The 18,502-nt window shown below is 54.7% G+C and overlaps 1 protein-coding gene across 5 annotated transcripts in view; it reads right to left on the bottom strand.

Moving 5' to 3' along the window:
- The window catches only part of Col18a1 (collagen type XVIII alpha 1 chain), a 112,311-nt gene that overhangs the window by 8,223 nt on the left and 85,586 nt on the right, over nucleotides 1–18,502 (bottom strand). For all 5 annotated transcript variants that reach the window (XM_037200100.1, XM_037200098.1, XM_037200097.1 and 2 more), the window contains 25 exons: nucleotides 18,081–18,260; nucleotides 17,054–17,080; nucleotides 15,995–16,057; nucleotides 15,813–15,890; nucleotides 15,502–15,555; nucleotides 15,180–15,338; nucleotides 14,671–14,733; nucleotides 13,877–13,903; nucleotides 12,004–12,135; nucleotides 11,407–11,469; nucleotides 10,548–10,574; nucleotides 9,510–9,545; nucleotides 8,917–8,988; nucleotides 8,638–8,673; nucleotides 8,286–8,375; nucleotides 7,206–7,235; nucleotides 7,077–7,103; nucleotides 6,666–6,728; nucleotides 6,319–6,393; nucleotides 5,429–5,455; nucleotides 5,173–5,226; nucleotides 4,741–4,815; nucleotides 3,403–3,471; nucleotides 2,936–2,978; nucleotides 2,347–2,409 (listed from right to left, as the gene is read on the bottom strand). In XM_037200100.1, the coding sequence (XP_037055995.1) occupies nucleotides 2,347–2,409; nucleotides 2,936–2,978; nucleotides 3,403–3,471; nucleotides 4,741–4,815; nucleotides 5,173–5,226; nucleotides 5,429–5,455; nucleotides 6,319–6,393; nucleotides 6,666–6,728; nucleotides 7,077–7,103; nucleotides 7,206–7,235; nucleotides 8,286–8,375; nucleotides 8,638–8,673; nucleotides 8,917–8,988; nucleotides 9,510–9,545; nucleotides 10,548–10,574; nucleotides 11,407–11,469; nucleotides 12,004–12,135; nucleotides 13,877–13,903; nucleotides 14,671–14,733; nucleotides 15,180–15,338; nucleotides 15,502–15,555; nucleotides 15,813–15,890; nucleotides 15,995–16,057; nucleotides 17,054–17,080; nucleotides 18,081–18,260 (1,633 nt within the window). The remainder of the gene's footprint in view (nucleotides 1–2,346; nucleotides 2,410–2,935; nucleotides 2,979–3,402; nucleotides 3,472–4,740; nucleotides 4,816–5,172; nucleotides 5,227–5,428; nucleotides 5,456–6,318; nucleotides 6,394–6,665; nucleotides 6,729–7,076; nucleotides 7,104–7,205; nucleotides 7,236–8,285; nucleotides 8,376–8,637; nucleotides 8,674–8,916; nucleotides 8,989–9,509; nucleotides 9,546–10,547; nucleotides 10,575–11,406; nucleotides 11,470–12,003; nucleotides 12,136–13,876; nucleotides 13,904–14,670; nucleotides 14,734–15,179; nucleotides 15,339–15,501; nucleotides 15,556–15,812; nucleotides 15,891–15,994; nucleotides 16,058–17,053; nucleotides 17,081–18,080; nucleotides 18,261–18,502) is intronic.

The raw sequence follows: 18,502 nt of genomic DNA, 5'->3' as shown, positions 1-18,502 counted from the left end.
GTTTCTGTCTTCCCGGAAGCCCCCGCCTTGTGGAATCACTCTGTCTTGGAGGCCCGTCGATGTTCCATGAGATGGTGGAGAGCAGCCATGCCAACCCTCAGCCCAGCCACCTTTCAGGTCTGTCACCTGGGATTGAAGGTGACAGTGGCCACTAGCAGGACCCAAGTTCCAGTCCCTGTCCAAGGACCTCTGTAGAACCAGGCCATGGTCTGTGGGTCCCACTGACTCGGCCCAGTGGGGACTTAGAGGACCCGGCTATTCAGGCTTCAGAGATGCTTTGCCAGCATCACCATCCCAGGCTGCCTCAGGGCCTTTGGCTTCTCCTTTGATATGCAAACTGCCTGGACCAGTGCCACTGCTGGGGCAGTCCTCCAATGCAGGTGCTCACTCACCACGGACTTCTGCTACATTCACAAGACTCCACCCCCTAAACCTGCAGAACACGCTTCGGCCTGCAGGCACTATAGTGTCCCTGTGGCTGGCATGTGGCCAGAGGTGATGCAGACAAGCATCGGTGGCTGCTGAGCCCTTCCGTCTCCAGGCTACATTTTTCTGATGACGGCACATTTTTCTTACTTTCTGTCAGCCGTCTTCTATATCCTGAGGTTCTGTTATTATAGGCACACGAGTCCGGTTGCTGGATTGTCCTGGCAGATCGATTTTGATCAAGATGAGTGCTTTTTAAATTCCAGTCATGTTTCCTAAGATCCACTTGGTCACACACACACACACACACACACACACACACACACACGCAAACGCACACCACACGCACACCACACGCACACCACACGCACACGCGCGCGCGCACATGCACACTTTGCTGGCCATCGCTAGCTCCCTTCTCCTGGGACAGTTCCCTCCATCTTGATCTTCTAGCTTGCCCTCATCCTAAGGGTTCTCTGTGTCTCTCTAGGCAGCCAGTCCACTCCCATCCCAACTTCCGACAGAAGCACCCACGTTCAACTGCTGAAAATCTGGGTTCAAATCTATTTTGTCCATTATTTCCCACATGTCCCTGCTCCTTCTCCTTGTCTTCATTTGCATCCAGCTCTGCTCTGTGCTTCTGTGTCATTTATCTGTGCATCAGGCATCCAGCAGCACATTCTTCTGTTTTTGGCTTTCTTTCAAGGTCGGCTGCACCCTTGACTTCAGCATCAGAGAGAGACTGCGCTCCAGGGAGTCCGGGCCGGTGGCTACACAGCCTGGACTCTCCCTGCTGTGCCGGTCAGCTGTTGTCAACCTCCCCCACCCTTCCTGGGCACCGCTTCAGTCTCTCCCAGGAGGCTCGCACTGCACATCCGGCTGCTCGCTGCTTTGGGCAGAGTCATATTCCCGGCCGTGGAATTCTGTAGCACGAGCCTCCCTCTGAGGCTCTGAAACACACAGGGCCTTCTGGCTTCGCTCACTTCTGCCAGGCTTCTTCTTGGGCATCTTTTGACTATGGGACGCACTTCAAATGTTTTTTTCAGCTTCGGAAACTCAGGAACTTTGTTTCTCTTTGGTTCTCAGTGGCAAGCATGCTAGACCATGGCTGTGACCTCCCTCTGTGGACCTTCCGCTCCTTCCTGTGCTAGGTGCTGGCTAGGTGCTGAGATGGCCTCTCCCAGCTTACCCTTGCTGTCCTGGGGGGGTGGGGGGTGGGATCGTATCCCCTAGTACTCTGAACTCTTGTGTCCCAGGATTTACCCAGACAGCCTTCTGCTCTCTGAGTTGATTCTCTTTCCTTTTAGCTTTGGGGCATGGTACCCTCGAAGTCTTGGTCCCAGCCTGGTAACCACTTCCCAGGAGGCCTGGGTATCTGGTTGGGTCTCTGTTTTCCAGTGCCTGTGTCTTCCTTACCACGTCGCACACTCTGAGTGCGTGGGCAGAATCTGGGGCTGGGAGCCCACGGGCACATGAATGAACGCTAATGCTTTTGTGGTTCAAGGGGAGTGGCCTCAGCTCTCGTCCCCACCGGTCCTCCCCCTCCAGCTCACGTTTATCAACGTTTATCCTGCTTTCCCAGATGGTCTTGGTGGAGGTTGGACAGACCAACATGGGCCCTGGCAGGGAACACTCACCGCTCACTGGGAAGAATGGCCCCCACTGGTATCCATCAATCAATAAATGGGGCGATGGGGGCATCCCACTGAGCTGCTCTTCCCAGCAGCCCTCCCAGGCTCTGGGCCCCAAGATGATGGCTGATTAGTGTCCCTAGATCCAGGTGCTTTGTCCCTCCAGAGGGTTGGGCAGCCACCATGGTGTAGTGGATGTCCAGCACCCCAAGGCTCTCATGCCCCACCCCACCCCCGGGGCTGGCTGTGCCCAATGACCCCCAGCCTGGACCTTGCAGCGCATGCTCACCTGGAGGTCCCGGTGGGCCCACCTCTCCTTTGTCACCCTTTGGTCCTGAAGGCCCCTGCACACCTGGAGGAAGAGACCCCAAGGCTATCAGGGGAAAACGAGGTCAAGGCCCCTCTCACTAGTGTTCCCAGGCATGACCACTGTGTGCACAGGATGGACCTAGACCAGAAGATCTGCAGATGGATGGGGGCCGGGGGGACACAGTCAGCATCAGAGCTCATGAGGCGCAAAGGTGGCGGGGTGTGTGTGTGTGTGTGTGTGTGTGTGTGTGTGTGTGTGTACGTACTGCTCTACATCTCCACTGATAGATGGGTGGGGCTGTTCCTGCACCTACTCTGAGAAATCTCACATGGACATCCCCAGCACCAGAGCCCCTAGTTAGACTCCCTGGACGTCCATGCCAGGTATGTGTGATGTTGGGAGTAGGGTAAGGTTGAGGACACGACTCAGGAACAAGATACCCAGAGTTGGAGAGAGTCAAGTCCCACAACTCCATTTCCCTCGTCAGTCTGAGGTTACTATGCTGTGGCGGCTTCCTGCCAGAGCCCAGACTTCTGCATACACTGCGAGCCCTGGAGCTCACTCTCACCTTGCTGTCCCGGTAGTCCAGGGCGGCCAGACTCCACAAATGCCTACAAAGAACAAGCGGGGTGGACGTGGGGGGGTTGCTGAGGGACAATGTTCTAGAAAGCAAGACTACCAGGGTCCCCAAGGCAAGAAATCCCAGGGCCCCTCTCCAGAGCCAAACCAGAATCCTTTTCAAGGAGCTCTGAAGAGGGGCAGGGTCTATATAAGATTCCTAGTCACAGTGACCTGCCCTCATAGGTCACCTCTTCCCTTTACTATGTCTGGTAAAACTGGGGTACCCCCAGCACCCAGGTCAGGCTCCTGAGTCATTCCAGTTTGATGCTATCAAGCCGAAGAGTTAACTCACTGCTTATCCACTGCCCCCAGGTGCAGCCTCCCCGACACACCCATCCCAGAGATACTCAGAGAGGATTCCAAAGCCAGAGATGAGGAGAGAAGCCTCCACAGAATGAGGCTCTGGCCACTTACATTGCTATCATAGATGGGCATCCCAGGAGGACCTGGGGGGCCTGGAGGGCCAGGGGGGCCAGGCATTCCCTGTGGAGGGACAGAAAGCTCTGGTTAGTCAAGGTAACCCCTAAGCCTTGTTCTATAGGCTAGGGCAGTAGACATGGGCTAGAATTCTTCTGAAAAGCAGTCAGATCAGAAAGCTGAATGCATTTGATGACATAAAAAAAAAAAAAAATCAAGAATGCTTTGCTGGCTCTGGTCTATGTGACTGCCAACTGGGCCTGCCTGTTTCCAGCCCGGGGGTCTCTCAGGGAAGTGAAGCTGTGAATAACCTCAGTAGACGTAGTTATGCTTCTCCTGAGATCACTAGCTGCAAACTCGGGGGTTAGCTCACTCAAGGAGGCTCTGACTTGAATGAATGAAGTTGCATTTTCATGTATTCAAAGAAAGGGACAGCCTGGCCCAAGCTGTCTGATGGTCATACACTGCGCTTCTGTGAAGGACCTCTGTGCAGAGCCCCAAGGACCCAGGAAAGAAATAGGCATGACCAGGCACCTTGCATGGCATGCCTTCCCCAGGACAGCTGGGGGGAGAGGCGGGGTTTGGGGTGGGGGCGCTCTGTGAGCGACTATGTACTTGCTGGCACCTCAGATTAAGGTGTATACTCCCTGCGAGGAAAACAGTATTTAACCTGATTTTAAAAATCCAAGAGCCAGTCTTTTCCATCGGGATGGATGGGATTGACCTGTGACTGTGCTGGTCCAGCAGCTCTGAGAACGCTGCTGTTTGCTCTTGATTTTGCATGGTGCTAGGAGCCGTTAGCGCACAGAGGCGGCGGCAGGCAGGCAAGAAGCCAGCAGCAGCAGTGAGCGTCAGGAGCGTGAACTCTCAGAAGTACTTATATCTGAATTTCCACGCCTATCTCTGCTCTGGGCAAAGCAGGTGGGAGGCAGGAGTCCTGGGCTGGATACAGTCATCCTTCGGGCAGGCCCTGAGTCTCTGAGTGGCCGCCCCCAGTAGAAATAGGCAAGAGATGCCATGAGACAAAAGCCCTCAAGTCCCTAAGGCAGCAGGTGTTTTAAAAGTCACGAAGCTGTGTTGGTGGATCCAGAGAAGGTATGCCCTAAGGCCCCGTGGTTCTCTCTCTTGGGTATAGGAATGTTTGTGTACATGTAGTTGTGAGTACGCCCATATATACATGTGGGCATTTATGCAAGTGTACCTGTCAGGACCAACCTGTCTAATTACATCATCAGCCATCTGAAAGAGCCTGCTAGATGACCTGAGGGGCCCTGGCCTAGCCATTCTTGTTCCCCGGTGTTCTAAGCCACCCATTCACCATTACAGGACACTCACCCTCATGCTGAACCCAAGGCTGGCATCTCCAGGCTCCCCTTTCTCTCCCTTTAATCCATTTGTTCCAGGACGACCCTGGGCAGAACAGAACAGCAGGGATTGTTGGGCACTGGACGGCCTGTACATAGCCCCATCCTTCTCAAGGTCAAGGTCAAGCCTTCACACTCTTGCCCAGAACCTAGGGGAGGAAACTGACTAGAAGGTCCCAGGTCAGAGCCCCTTTTGTACCCAGGGCCTTCTATGGAGTGTCAGATGAGGGGTTACTCTTAGCCCATGTAAGTATTAAGACACTGGCCACGTAGATACGATTGCTGTACCCAGGGGAAGGACAGGAGGGGGGGAAGCTGTCCATTTTCTCCAAGGCCCAGCCCTCTGTAGGCCCCAGGTGCCCTCCACCCACTATGTCCAACTTGTAGGCCACCAAATCCTCACCGGCCGTCCAGGGAAGCCGATTTCACCCTTGTGCCCGGGTCGCCCATAAGGACCCTACAGAGAGAGTGGTTAGTTGAAGGGTGAGTGGGGGGGCCTCCTAGTGAAGAGGGAGGGGCCATCCCAGGGCTGCCATCTTGGAGGAACTGCCTGTTGTCATCTGGAGCCCCCAGCCCCCACCCCACTCCCCTGCTCAATGTGGCAGTGGATACAAACTCTGGGCCATGAACTCAGTGTAACACAGAAGAGCATTACTCACCGGCGGTCCTCGAAAGCCTTGTTCTCCCTGAACAGAGAATCAGTGGTTATGTCAGGGAGCTACGGCTAACCCCACCCACTGCCTCCTAGAGCCCCTGTACCCATCTGCATGTGCTAGGTCGGCAACCAAGGCCCGGAAAACAGGATGGACACCAGCATTAGGTACCAGGTCCGGTCTGAGACACAGATGGATGCGCCCTGGGTCTGTGAGGGTGGGATCCAACTTAGACAGCTAAGGTCACCCAGGTCTTACTCAGCTGTACAGCCTCTGTGAGCAGAGGGTTCTCTGAGCCTGGGGAAGCATTAGCTCACTCCCTAACAACACTGTAGGCCAGCGAGAATCCATTCCTCACAGCCACCAAGGCTTTCCAAGGCCCTTCCCCCAGTATCTTCTTGGAAGACCTGCTGGAAAGAAACCCGAAACAGTCCCAGGAACAAGTCCTGGCCAGCTGAGCACAGGCTTGTGTTCGGGTTCCTGCAGGCTCAGGACCATAGGAAGGAGGAGGTCTAGATACCCCAGTCACACAGGGTAAATGGATACCTGCACATGGGGTGGCCCCAGCAGGCCTTGGGCCCCTTCATCTCCCACAGGCAAAGGCCAGGCACAAGAGTGAGCACCCTGAGCCATGACCTACATCACTAACCTCCTACAGGTGAGCTCAGCCAACAGAAGCAAGGGGATAATGCAAGCCTTTGGCAAGTTTGGGGGCCATGAGGACTCACCCAGGATGGTTGTAAGAGGCAAAGGAAAAGAACAGACTCGGGATATGGAAGGCGTGGGAACCCCATTCAGGAGAGGTTTGCGTGTGTCATGATCCCGCCTCTCTGTCAGGATGCCCTCCCCACCCCCACCCCCGCTGTCTTCACAATGACAGGGAACCCTATTCTCACCTTGGCTCCTTTCTGGGCGTGGCCCAGGGCTCTGCCATCGGGGCCAAAGATAGCGCCTGGCTCTCCCTTCTCACCCTGAAATGGCAGGATAGGAAGGGCAGGTCAGGGCTCAGCCGTAAGACCTCAGATACCCCCGGAAACAGAAACGGAGGAAGGGGTCCTGGCCTGCCATGGGGAGGTTATGACCAGAGCCCTCTGAGTTAGGGCAATCGAGACGGCATGTCCCAGTATCCTCAAGGGCCCAGTCTGCCTCAAGTGCCATCACCTGGGTAGGCAGGATAGCACACCTTGGCTGGAGCAGGTCGGTGGTTCCTAAGAAAGGAGCAGATGGTACCCCAGCCCCTTACCTTGGGCCCTGGAGGGCCCTGCTCGCCTTTGGAACCCAGGTCACCCTTTGGCCCGGCAGGTCCCTACAGCAAAGACAAGATAGGAATGAGGGTCCCTGACCCCAATGTTCCGTAGTCCCCATAGTCCCCCATATCCCGTGCCCTGGGGTTGCTTCCTGGTTATGTGCCTTCATGGTCCCTGAATAATTATAGATGGCAAGGGCACCATGCTATACCCTCCAGACCCCATTACCTGCCTGATAGCATCACGTCCTCAATGACAGTGACTGTCCCCACCAAAGCTCACACTACTGTCCTGTGTGTACCAAGAGCAGAGCCCATCTCCCCAACCACCACCACCACCACCACCCCCGCCCCTCCACGCCGGGGCATTGCTGGGCAAGCATGCAGCCCTGAAGCAAAGCTACTTACGGGAAAGCCTGCATATCCTGGCTTGCCCTATGGAAAGAAGAGCACCATAAGAAAGAAGAGCCACACTGCTCTCGCGGATGTTCTGACCCAGCTCCCCTGGACCCTCCGTGGAAGCAAGATGGCACTTACCTCGGGTCCTGGCGTGCTCACTACTGCTCTCTGTCCCCAGGCCATCGGGAGAGATAAATTAGAGGAAAAGAAAAGAAGTTTGCCTTTGAGTTGAAAGCCACTTGGCATCATATTAGCCGCAAGCACACTAAAGCAAGTCCAAAGTGGAATTTAGAAGAAAACTGTGTATTCGGCAGTATGCCCGGGCTCTCTCTGCAAGTGCCCAGGGGACAACGGACCCATTTCTTGGGAAGTTCCCATGAAAGACTCTCCCATCGTGGACCGGCCAGGGCTGGCATCACTCTACAGTCCTGTTACACTCCTACCCTGCTGAATATGCTTGGGTTCATCATGGGAAGCAGCCCCACGCACTGGGGACATTTCCTATGTCTCATTGTCACTCCAATGTCCTCTGAATGAAGATGACCAGCTGTGGCTTTTGGAGCTCTCCTGGTCCCGGAGCCCTTGCTCCTGCCCCCCCCCCGCCCCCACCCCAGGCCTCACTAAAATGCCACCTTCTTTCATCAGTCCCATGGCGTCTGTCCGGTCCTGGAAGCATGAGGCCTGGGCCAGGCACTCCTGTGACCATTCACAGCCTCGCTCCCGGGACTCTACTGTCCCCATCTCAGAACTGAGGGTCCCAGGACTCCAGAAGGGGAACTAAACCAGCCAGGATCACAAGGTGACAACTTCAGCTTGGATTTGAGCCCGGCTGTCACCTCCGCCACACTCCAGCTCTGTCTAGGGCAGCCTCTCCCCTGCATTCTCAGCTCCCCTGAGCCCTGCATCTGACACCCGGAGACGTGGGCTTCTTGCTGCAGAGAAGTGAGCGAGGGAAGCAGCTTGGCCCCTGGGTTCTACGGTGGGGCTGGGAGGGACCCATTTACTCCGGGGCTAGGCCGCTTGAGTCTGTTGCTGGAGGCACCACGAAAGGGCAGTGGTGGCCTTTACAACCAAGAAGGTTGAGACGCTCCAGCAAGGAGAGAGCTTCTCGCCAACACAGCCTTTGCGTGAGAAACCATGGCTCCTCTGTGCCATTCCGACGAGGCCGGGCCAACTACGGGCAATTCCTAGTCCCACCGCCCTCCACGGTGTACTTACATCCTCATTCGACACATAGACCACAGGCCCTGGAGGTCCTGGGGGGCCAGGGAGGCCTGGTAGCCCCACTCCATCTTTTCCTGGGTCTCCCTGGAAGAGAATGGCAAAGAGGTAATGATTCTGGTTCTTCTGGCCAGGACCCCAGAGCCTACCCACAGCCCAGGTACTAGGTCTGTGGGCAGTAGCTGAGAGTGTACTCCTGCTGACCTAAGGGTCTCTGCTCAACTCTCTGAGGTTACATGGGTGGCCAGGTGGTTTGGGCCTGAGGCTGGGGCATGACGGGATTCCTCTCCCTGAGGCCTAGACAGCTCAACTCTGACCACTGGGTACCTATGGCTACAGAGACACTCACCTTTTCTCCCTGGCTCCCTTTCTCTCCTTTCAGTCCCTGCAGAGACAGAGGAAATGGGTCATTGTAGACAGAACCAGAGTCCCTTCAGGGACCAGCCTACCTGGGCCTGGCTTCCAATGTAGACAGGGATTCTGTGTTTCCTAGAACCTTGGAGAATAGACGTAGGCACCCAAAACCCTGACCAGACTTGCATTTGGCTCCACGGGGCACGGGATAGTAGGGGGGGGGGGACACAGGTGTCCGGGATACCCCAAGGGCCACCTTTCTCCTCTCACTCACCGGGGGCCCAGCTGCACCTTCTCTTCCTGGGAGGCCAGGGATGCCCTGGGCTCCATCTGCTCCGACTTCTCCCTGGGACAGACAAATGGAAGGACCAGAGTCAGCCTGCAGCCAGGCAGCAGAGACTTTGGAGAGGAGGCCACAGCAACCCTGGGCGTGGCCATAGCCTAGGTTTCTGCAGGCTTGGCTCAGCCTCTGGTGGGCGACATAGCTCTCTCTGTCGGGAAGAGGACAAGGGAGGAGGGTGGTAAGGAAGAGGGAGTGGGTAGGGGAGGAAGCTCATTTCCCCCAAGTGGCGCAGGTGTACGGGGGTGTGCCCTAAGGCAGAGGCTTGACCTGGCTGGGTAGCTCTCTCTGAATCAAGCAGCTCAATTATAAAGAAACAAAAGTATGAGGAACAATGAGAGCAAGACGGGATGACCGAGGCCAGGATGGCACAGGGGCCTCACTCCATGTCTTCTATTCTTAGGCTGCCTCTGAGATGTGCCTGACACACCCTGTCCACTGAGGCCTGTGGGGCAGGCTTTCTGGTCCCTACAGGCCCCTCTCCATCCCCAGTGGACAATATACCCAGCCCTGGGTGAAGTACTTACCTTGATTCCAGGCGGCCCTGACACTCCAGGATCACCCTAAGTGGACAAAGTGCTCTGTGAGCTTGGGGTGTCAGCTGTCCTAGCCCCAAACCAAGCTACATGCTCCTCTGTTAATTACCCAGGATGTCCTTCCTGGCCCTCCCAAGGGTCCTAGAACCCTAGAGGCCCACTCTGGCATAAGGTACAAAATATATCCTAGCCTCATGGGGGATTGGGCACTTCTAGATATTGTAGAAGCTGGTAGCAGGTCCCACCATCTCCACTATAAGAAACAAGTTCTCTAAAGTGACTTAACATTTTTTTTTTTTTTTTTTTTTTTTTAAAAAGTCCACCTTTAATCCCAGCACTCAAGAGGCAGAGACAGGCGAATCTCTGAGTTCGAGGCCAGCCTGGTCTACAGAGTGAGTTGAGCTCCAGGATAGCCAAGACTACACAGAGAAACCCTGTCTTTAAAAAAAGAAAAAAGTCCAACACAGGCCCATCTGAAGATCCAGCCCTTTGAAATGCCCGCCCCCCCCCCCCCCCCATTGAGTGCTTTGTAAGTCACAGAAAACATTCTAGAGGGACCAGGGGGACAGCAGAGGCCAGTTAGAAAGTCAGGACGCCCTGGTGGGGATTATTCTGGTGTTCCCCATCCTCACCCCCACCCTGAGGAGCCTGATTCAAGCATGAGGGAACGTGGGAGCTATGCGTCCAAGTCTGTGGGCTGGTGTCCCCAAGGATGACATGGGAAGCTGAGAACAAAACTCTCAGATCCTCCAGGGGACACCAGCCTACTGGCCCTGAAGCTGAGACCATAGGGGGTGGTTCTGGGCTCCTTCTCAAAATTTTAGCATGCTTCAGATGTGTGAAGCCAGGAATCTCAATTCCTGGGGCTTTGGAAAGATAGGGCATGACCCCACTAATGCTCAGTGCATGGGAAAACGCACGTGGCTGTTTTTCCATGAAGCCACCTGCTGTATTTTGCAAACTTCCATGCTGAACTCACAAAGTATTAGCTTGCTAGGCAGGTCTCCAAGAAACGCCTCTCTCACTCACCTTGAGTCCTGGCAACCCTGGAGGTCCCTGGGAGTCAAGGAAATAAGTGTTAGTGACCCGGATCTGCTTTATGCCCCGTTGGTTAACCCTTTCCAAACCTCATGGCTCCGGTGAAAATAAAAACTGAGGCCTGAGTCTGTCACGACACAAGCTCTGAGCAGAGCTTTCTACTGTAAAAGTTATCAACAGGGGCAACTGAACTTTAGCTGAGCATCTTCCGGGTGAAAGCCAAATGGGAGTTCTTTCTGTTGTCCTTACAACCTGTCTACATTGGAAATTGTTTTCAAATAAAACTATATACTGAAAAATTACAAAGAATAACAATAACAATAACTATTTTAACTACTATCACAGTAGCATCTACCAGTGGTAACCTCAGAGACCAGAGGTTAGCCTGGTGTCCTCCAGGGCCAAGGCTGGGACATGCTGCTACTCCTCAGGGAAGGGCAGTAGTCTCCAGGAAAGTGGTATCCTGGGCAGGGCCATAGTTGGTGCATGCCTGCACACATGTGCCTTGATACACCACCATTTGGGGACTTCGGGACCTCAGCTCTTCTTTGCTGACCTAATCCAAACTACACACAGGTCAACAGGGAAACGTGGGGGACTCCCCCAAAGGCCCCTTAACTCCAGTCTACTCTGGCCACATATCTGTCACTTCTTCAAGTTGTGAAGGGAAGGACCTATCTACCTGTCACCACCCCCAATCCCCAGGACAGTTTGTGATCAGATCTTTCTGGGGTGGGGGGTACTACGGCCCACATCCCCACACCGCTGAGGGCTCCTTGCCCTAGATGAGGCTGTCCCAACGACACCACTGACCTGGGACCCGCCTCCTACCCCAGCTCATGGGCAGTACCTGCAGCCCATCGGAGCTTCGGGCTGTTGACCAGAAGGGTATCCCAGAGCCTTCCATATCATCCTGAAGGGAACATAAAAGGGATGCTGAGTCTCTAAGAAGGAGCCTTCCCTGAGGCCAGGAAAGTGGAGTTGGGGGAAAGTAGAGTGGATAATTGACAGAGCTTGGGTCGTGTGTGTGTGTGTGTGTGTGTGTGTGTGTGTGTGTGTGTGTGTGTGTGTGTGTGTGTTAATCAAACACTGATGGGGGTAGGTACCCTGCTCAGTCACAAGGCTCTGGCCTGCGTGTGTGCAAGAGAAACTGCACCTGGGAGTATAAGCAGGTTTTCAGCAGCTAAGGATGGAGGGGCTGGAATGGCAGCCACAGACATCAGAACATCTGAGCGCAAACACTGGTGCCTTGAGAAGACTGAGGTCGATCCAGCACTGAGCTAACTCATCCAGGCATTTGGGGCTCAGAAGTGGGGGCCCGAAGATGGGAACAGGAGGAACCCACATGGTAGCAGGAGCTGGGCTCTGCTTAGGGGGTTCTTCTCAGAGTGTGAGCTGCCTGGAGAGAAGGCAGCTGTGGGGGGACAGCCCAGGCTTCCCGACTCACGAATCCAGCAGCAAATCCCGGTCCTGGTGGCCCAGGGGGTCCTGGGGGTCCTGGGGGCCCAGTTGGCCCAGGGGGTCCAGCCATGCCAGTCTTTCCAGGTACACCGACAGGCCCAAGGTCTCCTTTGCTCCCCTGCACAGACAGAAGGACAAGGTCACCGTTCTTGGCTCTGGGCTTCAGCAAAGCTACAGGCAACCTCAAGGAACACGCACTCCCTTACAAGGCTTTTCAAACATCGGAAAACCCAGAGAGATAAATCACATTCCACAAGGCACACAGGCAATGCGCTGACTCAGAACAGCAGGGGTCAAGTGAGAGTCACAGGCCCACAAGCCTGACATCCTGGTGTGGCCACAATGTCACAAAGCAGGCTGTACACCATGGCCAGTAACCTTGGGTCCCAGCTCCCTGACGGTGGGGACAGGGATAGCAAAAAGCAGATCAAGTCAGTAAGGAGAAAGGGAAGGCTGCTGGAAGGTAGAGGGAGAGAAAGCTTCAGGGTGGGTCTGCGGGGGGGGGGGGGGGGGGAACCCTACAGCCACCAAGTGCTTGGGCTCACACAGACACAGGTGTTGGTATGACTTTGGGTGTTTGAAAACCCCAGGGAGCACAAACAAGCACATGTGTGTAGGACCTGTCTGGGAGTCGGAGGGACCAGATCAAGGAAGCAGACTGAGGCAGGAACTTGGAGCTCAGGCAGGGAGGCCCTGGTTCAGAAGGCTCTACTCCGAGCAGGTCAGCCCTAAAGCCGGACCTAAAGCATGCTCCTGGGACCCTGCTGGCAGCCAAGTCACCTCTCTGAAGTGACAACTGAGACTACCGCCACTCTCTGTCTCCTGGGCTGCTCAGAGGCACATGTGACAGTATGGGAAATGTCCTGAACCCAGCTGAAGCGTAAGACAGCCTCGTTTGATATGAACCTTCCTATAAAGGGTCTAGCTGAGTTCAAAGACAGCCTGAGCTCCATGAGATGCTTCCTCTCCCAACAAGTTCCTTTTCGTATGATGGGGATGTAGGCATCTGTGTGGGGGTGGGGTCTCCAGCTGTGGATGTAGCTACTCAATTTCAGGCAGGTACCTAGTACAGCTGTCAGCTCTTTAACCTTCCTCTTTAACCTCGGTAAAATACTTCATTTATTTATCCTTGAAGACCCTCTGTGTGTGCCTGCGTGCGTGCGTGCGTGCGTGCGTGCGTGCACGTGCGTGTGTGTGTGTGTGTGTGTGTGTGTGCGTGTGTGTGTGTGTGCGCGCACACACACAGATACAAGCGCACATACAGACAGGAGTCCATGAATGCTGATACCAGTGTCTTGTGCAGATACACACGTACCACGTAGAGAAACAATGTGTGCACGCACACTGACATACTCGGCCCACACCGACCTGTCTCTTTCTCATCTCCTTCTAACATGGTCATCTACCTTCTGATGGCCATGTTGCTCTCTTCTCTCCCCCCACTAGACGTTCCTGTTTGCTCCAGCTCTTTCTTTGAACACCAGTCAGGATGCCTATCAGAGCACAGGGGGGCCAGCACGGCATTCCCTGTACAGCAATGGTGAGGATGCTGGGAATGCCGCTGGGGACCATGATGAGTTGGGCAGCTATGATCTTGAGGTGCCTGATCAAAGTACCCCAGAAGTTCCCAGGGCACCTTCCCTTGTACCTGCCCACTGGGAGCTTATTTCTAAACACAGCACCTCGGGTACCATTGCATTAGTAGAACAGAACTGAGTGGAGACACACACACACACACACACACACACACACACATACCAGACTATAAATTCACTGGTCAAGGTGCCCCCTACATCCTGCCTAGGTACTTTTATCAAGCAGGTAGCCCCAGCTCTGCCAGAGTGAAAATTGCCTTGTACCTTGGGTCCTGGGATTCCCACATCGCCCTATGGGGAAAAAAAAGGGCAGGATTAAAATAAATTCAGACATGTGTGCAGCAATCAGAGAAAAGCAAACCAACAGCCCTGTGGTAACTACCTGCCCTCAAAGGGTACTGTGTTCTGTTTATGCTGACTCTAGTGTTTTCTGGGCCTGTTCCTGCCCCCTCGCTTGTCTGTTAGGGATGCTCTGGGAAGCTCAGCAGGAAGGGGAGTCAGGAGAGCCCAAGGCTAAAGCATCTAAAGCATCTTCCCACGAATGCCTCTCAGAACACCTCCCGAGCAGCAGAACCCTTTAGGCTTAGCTGAAAACAGAGACAAGCTCTAGGCATGGTTCATTGAAAAGGACTGTCTGTTGCTCAGCATCAGTGGCCAGGTCTTCCTCATCCCATTCCCAGGAAGTGCTGTGAGCAGCTCTCCATATGGCCCCCCTCCCTCCCTCAGCCGCGCCGAGACCACAGTAGATCATGGTCAGCAGAGGCTGGCCCGCCTCTGAAGACTTCTATCAATCCGACTACACTGAAACCTGAAATAAGCCTTTCAAACCAAAGGAAGCACCAACTCCTAAGCGGCTAGCCCATCTGTAGTGGTAAGAAACACATAGGGAAACCTTGACTTGAACCTGAGCCCTGCTGACCCTAAGCTGAGGATGCAGGCCGTGTCCGCGGCCTCACCCTATGGCACGCACTCTTCCACAGACCCCAAGCATGCAGTGTCCACCACCCGCTGGCTACAGGCGTGTGCTGAGTTACATCCACCTGCAGAAGCTGACTTACAGCGCTGCCTTTCTGGCCAGCCGCTCCTGGTGCGCCCTCTTTGCCTGGAGGACCTGGAGGTCCCTGGGAGACAGAAGAACAAAGAGATGGGCTGAACAGGATCCACGGTGAGCAGGTAACAGCTGGCACCCAGACTTCCTAAGAACCACACGGTGTTTCCCCCACAAGGTGCATGTCCAGAAGGCGCCGCCACAGTGTAGAAACCACTGTGTGGGTCGTTTTTTCTGAGCGGCTGATTATGCTGGGGAAACTAAGGGAGGCTCATGTATCCATTCAGTCTAGAGTAGTTAAATGTGTGTCTCAGAGTCAGCACCCCTAGAACCAGAGGGTAGCCTACCCCACCCCCCATCCTGAGAGTAACTCAAACTGGGAACAGCCTCCACCTAGAGGAATGGAGAATGGAGCCCGGGGATCCTGAGATAGATCCAGCAAGAGACCTCATGTGACGCTCCCCTGCCCTGTTCCCAGTCAAGAGGGTGCCCTGGGGCAGGGGAGGAAGCAGAACTTACCGGGGGACCAGGAAATCCGGGGGGCCCTTCCTTCCCAGGCACACCAGGAAGACCTGCAGGTCCTGGAGCGTAGGAGCTGTTGACCCCAAAGCGCCCTGGCTCACCAGGCAGTCCTGGGACACCAGGGGGTCCTGGGGGGCCAGGGAAGCCTCGTGGGCCCTGGACATGAGAGACACAGTCCATCATAGAATACAAAGCCATGCTGGACAATGATCACATCCCCAGCTAGACCTGTCCCACCCCCAAGGGGACCCACTGATGTCTCAGACATAGTGTCCTCTACATGTGCCCAATGACAGCGGTATAGGGTACAGCCACTTACTCTGAGGCTCTCCAAATCTCCACTGAAACCGGATCCTTCCATGTCAATGAAGGTCTGAGGGAGGGCAAGAGAATCACCACAGGCCATAGATTCATCATCCTGAGTACCAGACAGCACCCCCTAGCTATCCTGTCCCCTAACCACTCAAAGATGCCTGAGATGGGGGGTGGGCCATCATGCTTTGCCCCACAGCCTGGCCACCGTTCCAAGGCTGCAGTAGGAACCCATGCTCGTGGGCCAACACTCCCGGGAGCTGGTCTCAGGGTTGAGTACTAGGACCTGGTGTGGAGGAGGCCAAGGATGGAACTTACCAGCTTGTCCTGTCTGAAGGAGGGTCCTGGTGGTCCTGGAGGTCCTGGAGGCCCTCGAGGTCCAACCCCAGGATCTCCCTGGGACATAAGACAAAATCTGTCACACTGAGGACACATGGTCCCCACTTTTAGTCAGGAGCTGAGACAGGAAAGGGGCCCTGCCCTGGTCTGCACACACTTACCTTCTCACCCTTGGGGCCCACCTCTCCTGGAGTCCCTGGGAAGCCCTGAGGTCCAGTGTCACCCTGAAAAACAAGGGTAGGGACTAGGCAGAGAGAAGCATCTCTCTTTCTTCACACAATGAATCTTGAGTCCCAAATGTTTCTCATTGCAGAGCTGGGGGCGGGGGAGGTGGCGGGCAGATGGGAGCCAAGCCCCTCAGGGATTCATGGAGGCCTACTAAGCCAGGAGAGACCATGGCACCAAGGTGACCCCAGAGAAAAAGCCAGGATTTAAAAGTGGCACCACTGGCTATGGATGGCACTGACTAAGTCTTATCACAATGCCTGGGAGATAGCACACGTCCTCTTCAGAGACATCAACTATGGGGACCACAGCTCTCCTTGGCCGAGTGGTAAGTCCACTGTGTGTGTGTGTGTGTGTGTGTGTGTGTGTGTGTGTGTGTGTGTGATGCACATACATCTGTACAAACCGGATGGACGCATTGGGCTCAGGGAAACCTCCAGCTACGACTGAGCTTGGGCTGGGGGCAGTTTCGGCGCGGCTCGGTCAGGTACAAAGAGCGCCCTACGGCCACTCTGGCAGCACGGAGGACCCCATCTTCTCATGCAACCCCTCTTTTGGTCTCTGACTTCCCCAGTCTGTCATGCACCCCCACTCCACTTCCTCTGGAAGCAACACTGTGTGGTTTTGGTAGTCGCGTACCAAAGTACACAGGCTTAAGATCTAAAGTACAGCCGGGCGCTGGCGGCAGCGCACGCCTTTAATCCCAGCACTCGGGAGGCAGAGCCAGGCGGATCTCTGTGAGTTCGAGGCCAGCCTGGTCTACAGAGCGAGAGCCAGGACAGGCACCAAAACTACACAGAGAAACCCTGTCAAGAAAAACTAAACTAGATAGATAGATAGACAGATAGACAGACAGACATCTGAAGTGCACCCCCGTAAAGCTGCCTTTCTGCAGCGTCCTCCCTGGGAAGCTGTCACCCTGTGTCGCTGCAGACGGCCTGCAGGTCCTTTGTAAGCATGGTATTGAGTCCGGTGCAGAGAAAAATCCAACTTACCGGTCTCCCATCTTCACCGGGGTCACCCTGTAATGTGCAAGAGAAGACACTATGAATGGAAACAGCCCGGCCACCGCTACCCAAGACTGGACACAGAAACGCACCAGCTCTCAGTGCCCTTGTGGTTGGTGTACAGCTGAGCACCTAGACATGTCTGCTGCTGACAGCATGGTGGTTAACGTTACTTTGAACACAACCTCACTATGATTGAGAGACCAAAAAGCAAAAAAAAAATGCCTTTAATGTGTAACCTAGCAATCCACTTTCCTTTTTCCCTCGATGTTGAAGAGATTTTGTTGTTGTTTTTGGTTTTTCGAGACACGGTTTCTTTGTGTAACCCTGGTTGTCCTAGAACTAACTGGCTCTGTAGCCCAGGCTGGGCTTGAATTCACAGAGATCCACCTGCCTCCGCCCCTGAGTGTTGGCATTAATGGCGTGGGCCACCATCCCTGGGCAGAAAACTCTTTTTAAATGGACTGATCTTGTAAAATTTGCTGTTTTAGTAAGATGGGTCATAAGACTAACAGTTATTTGTGATTTTTGTAATCAAACTTTGCTCGCTCTGCTCAATGACTAGGACAACTGCAAGACATACATGTTAAAATTAGACCCTGCCTACATGTACCCAGAATACATGTGATCTTGTAGGGTTTGACTTCATAGGCCTTGGACTAACATAAGCAGATGCTGCATCTTGGGAGCGCTCGCTCTTGGTTGCAATCCTGATGCCATGAGTACCCGGCACCACTATTTAATAAAGCCCCCTGTATTAAAAATGTATTCACGGTCATGGTGAATCTCTGAGTGATCCCACACCTACAACAGACCACAATTCTGCAACAGAGCTTAGGTCCAGGGGTCACTTGGGCATGCCTGGCCTCCATGCTCCAACTTCCGGCTCCGATGCACAGCAAAAGGCTGGTAGAAATTCCAGTGGCCAAGGATGTTGCTACTCCGATCCCAACCCACTCTCCCCAGTCAGAGGCCTCAGCTCCAGCCCAGATCACAAAGAGAGGCCAGTACTCACCGGTTCGCCATCCCTTCCTGGAGCGCCATCCTTCCCTGGTGGCCCCTGAGGTCCCGGGGGTCCTTGTGCTCCAGGTTGTGCATTGGGGCTCTGTACCACTGGGCCTGCAGGACCCTGGGGCCCCGCTGGGCCAGGTAGGCCCTGAGCACCTGGCTCCCCCTTTTGTCCCTTGAGACCTCCCTAGGGATAAAGAAGATACAGGCTGTCACAACCCACATACAAATTCACCTCACACTGCTGCTACATTCTCCGGGGACTGAATCTCAGAAAGGACTCCAGGGGGTATGGAGGGGGGGGGGCTCATGGTAGGGAGGTGGAGAAGCAGTGTGCAGAGGATAGGGCAGGGGGCCGAGAGAGGGATGGTGGACCTGAAGGTTCCTGTAAAGTCAGGGTGAGGAGCATGGAAGCCAGTGAGGGTTCCC

The sequence above is a fragment of the Peromyscus leucopus genome, chromosome 16_21, assembly GCF_004664715.2.
Source record: "Peromyscus leucopus breed LL Stock chromosome 16_21, UCI_PerLeu_2.1, whole genome shotgun sequence".
NCBI classification, from domain to species: domain Eukaryota; kingdom Metazoa; phylum Chordata; class Mammalia; order Rodentia; family Cricetidae; genus Peromyscus; species Peromyscus leucopus.
Note: the sequence above shows the minus strand (reverse complement) of the source record. Positions and strands in the feature narration are given on the sequence as shown.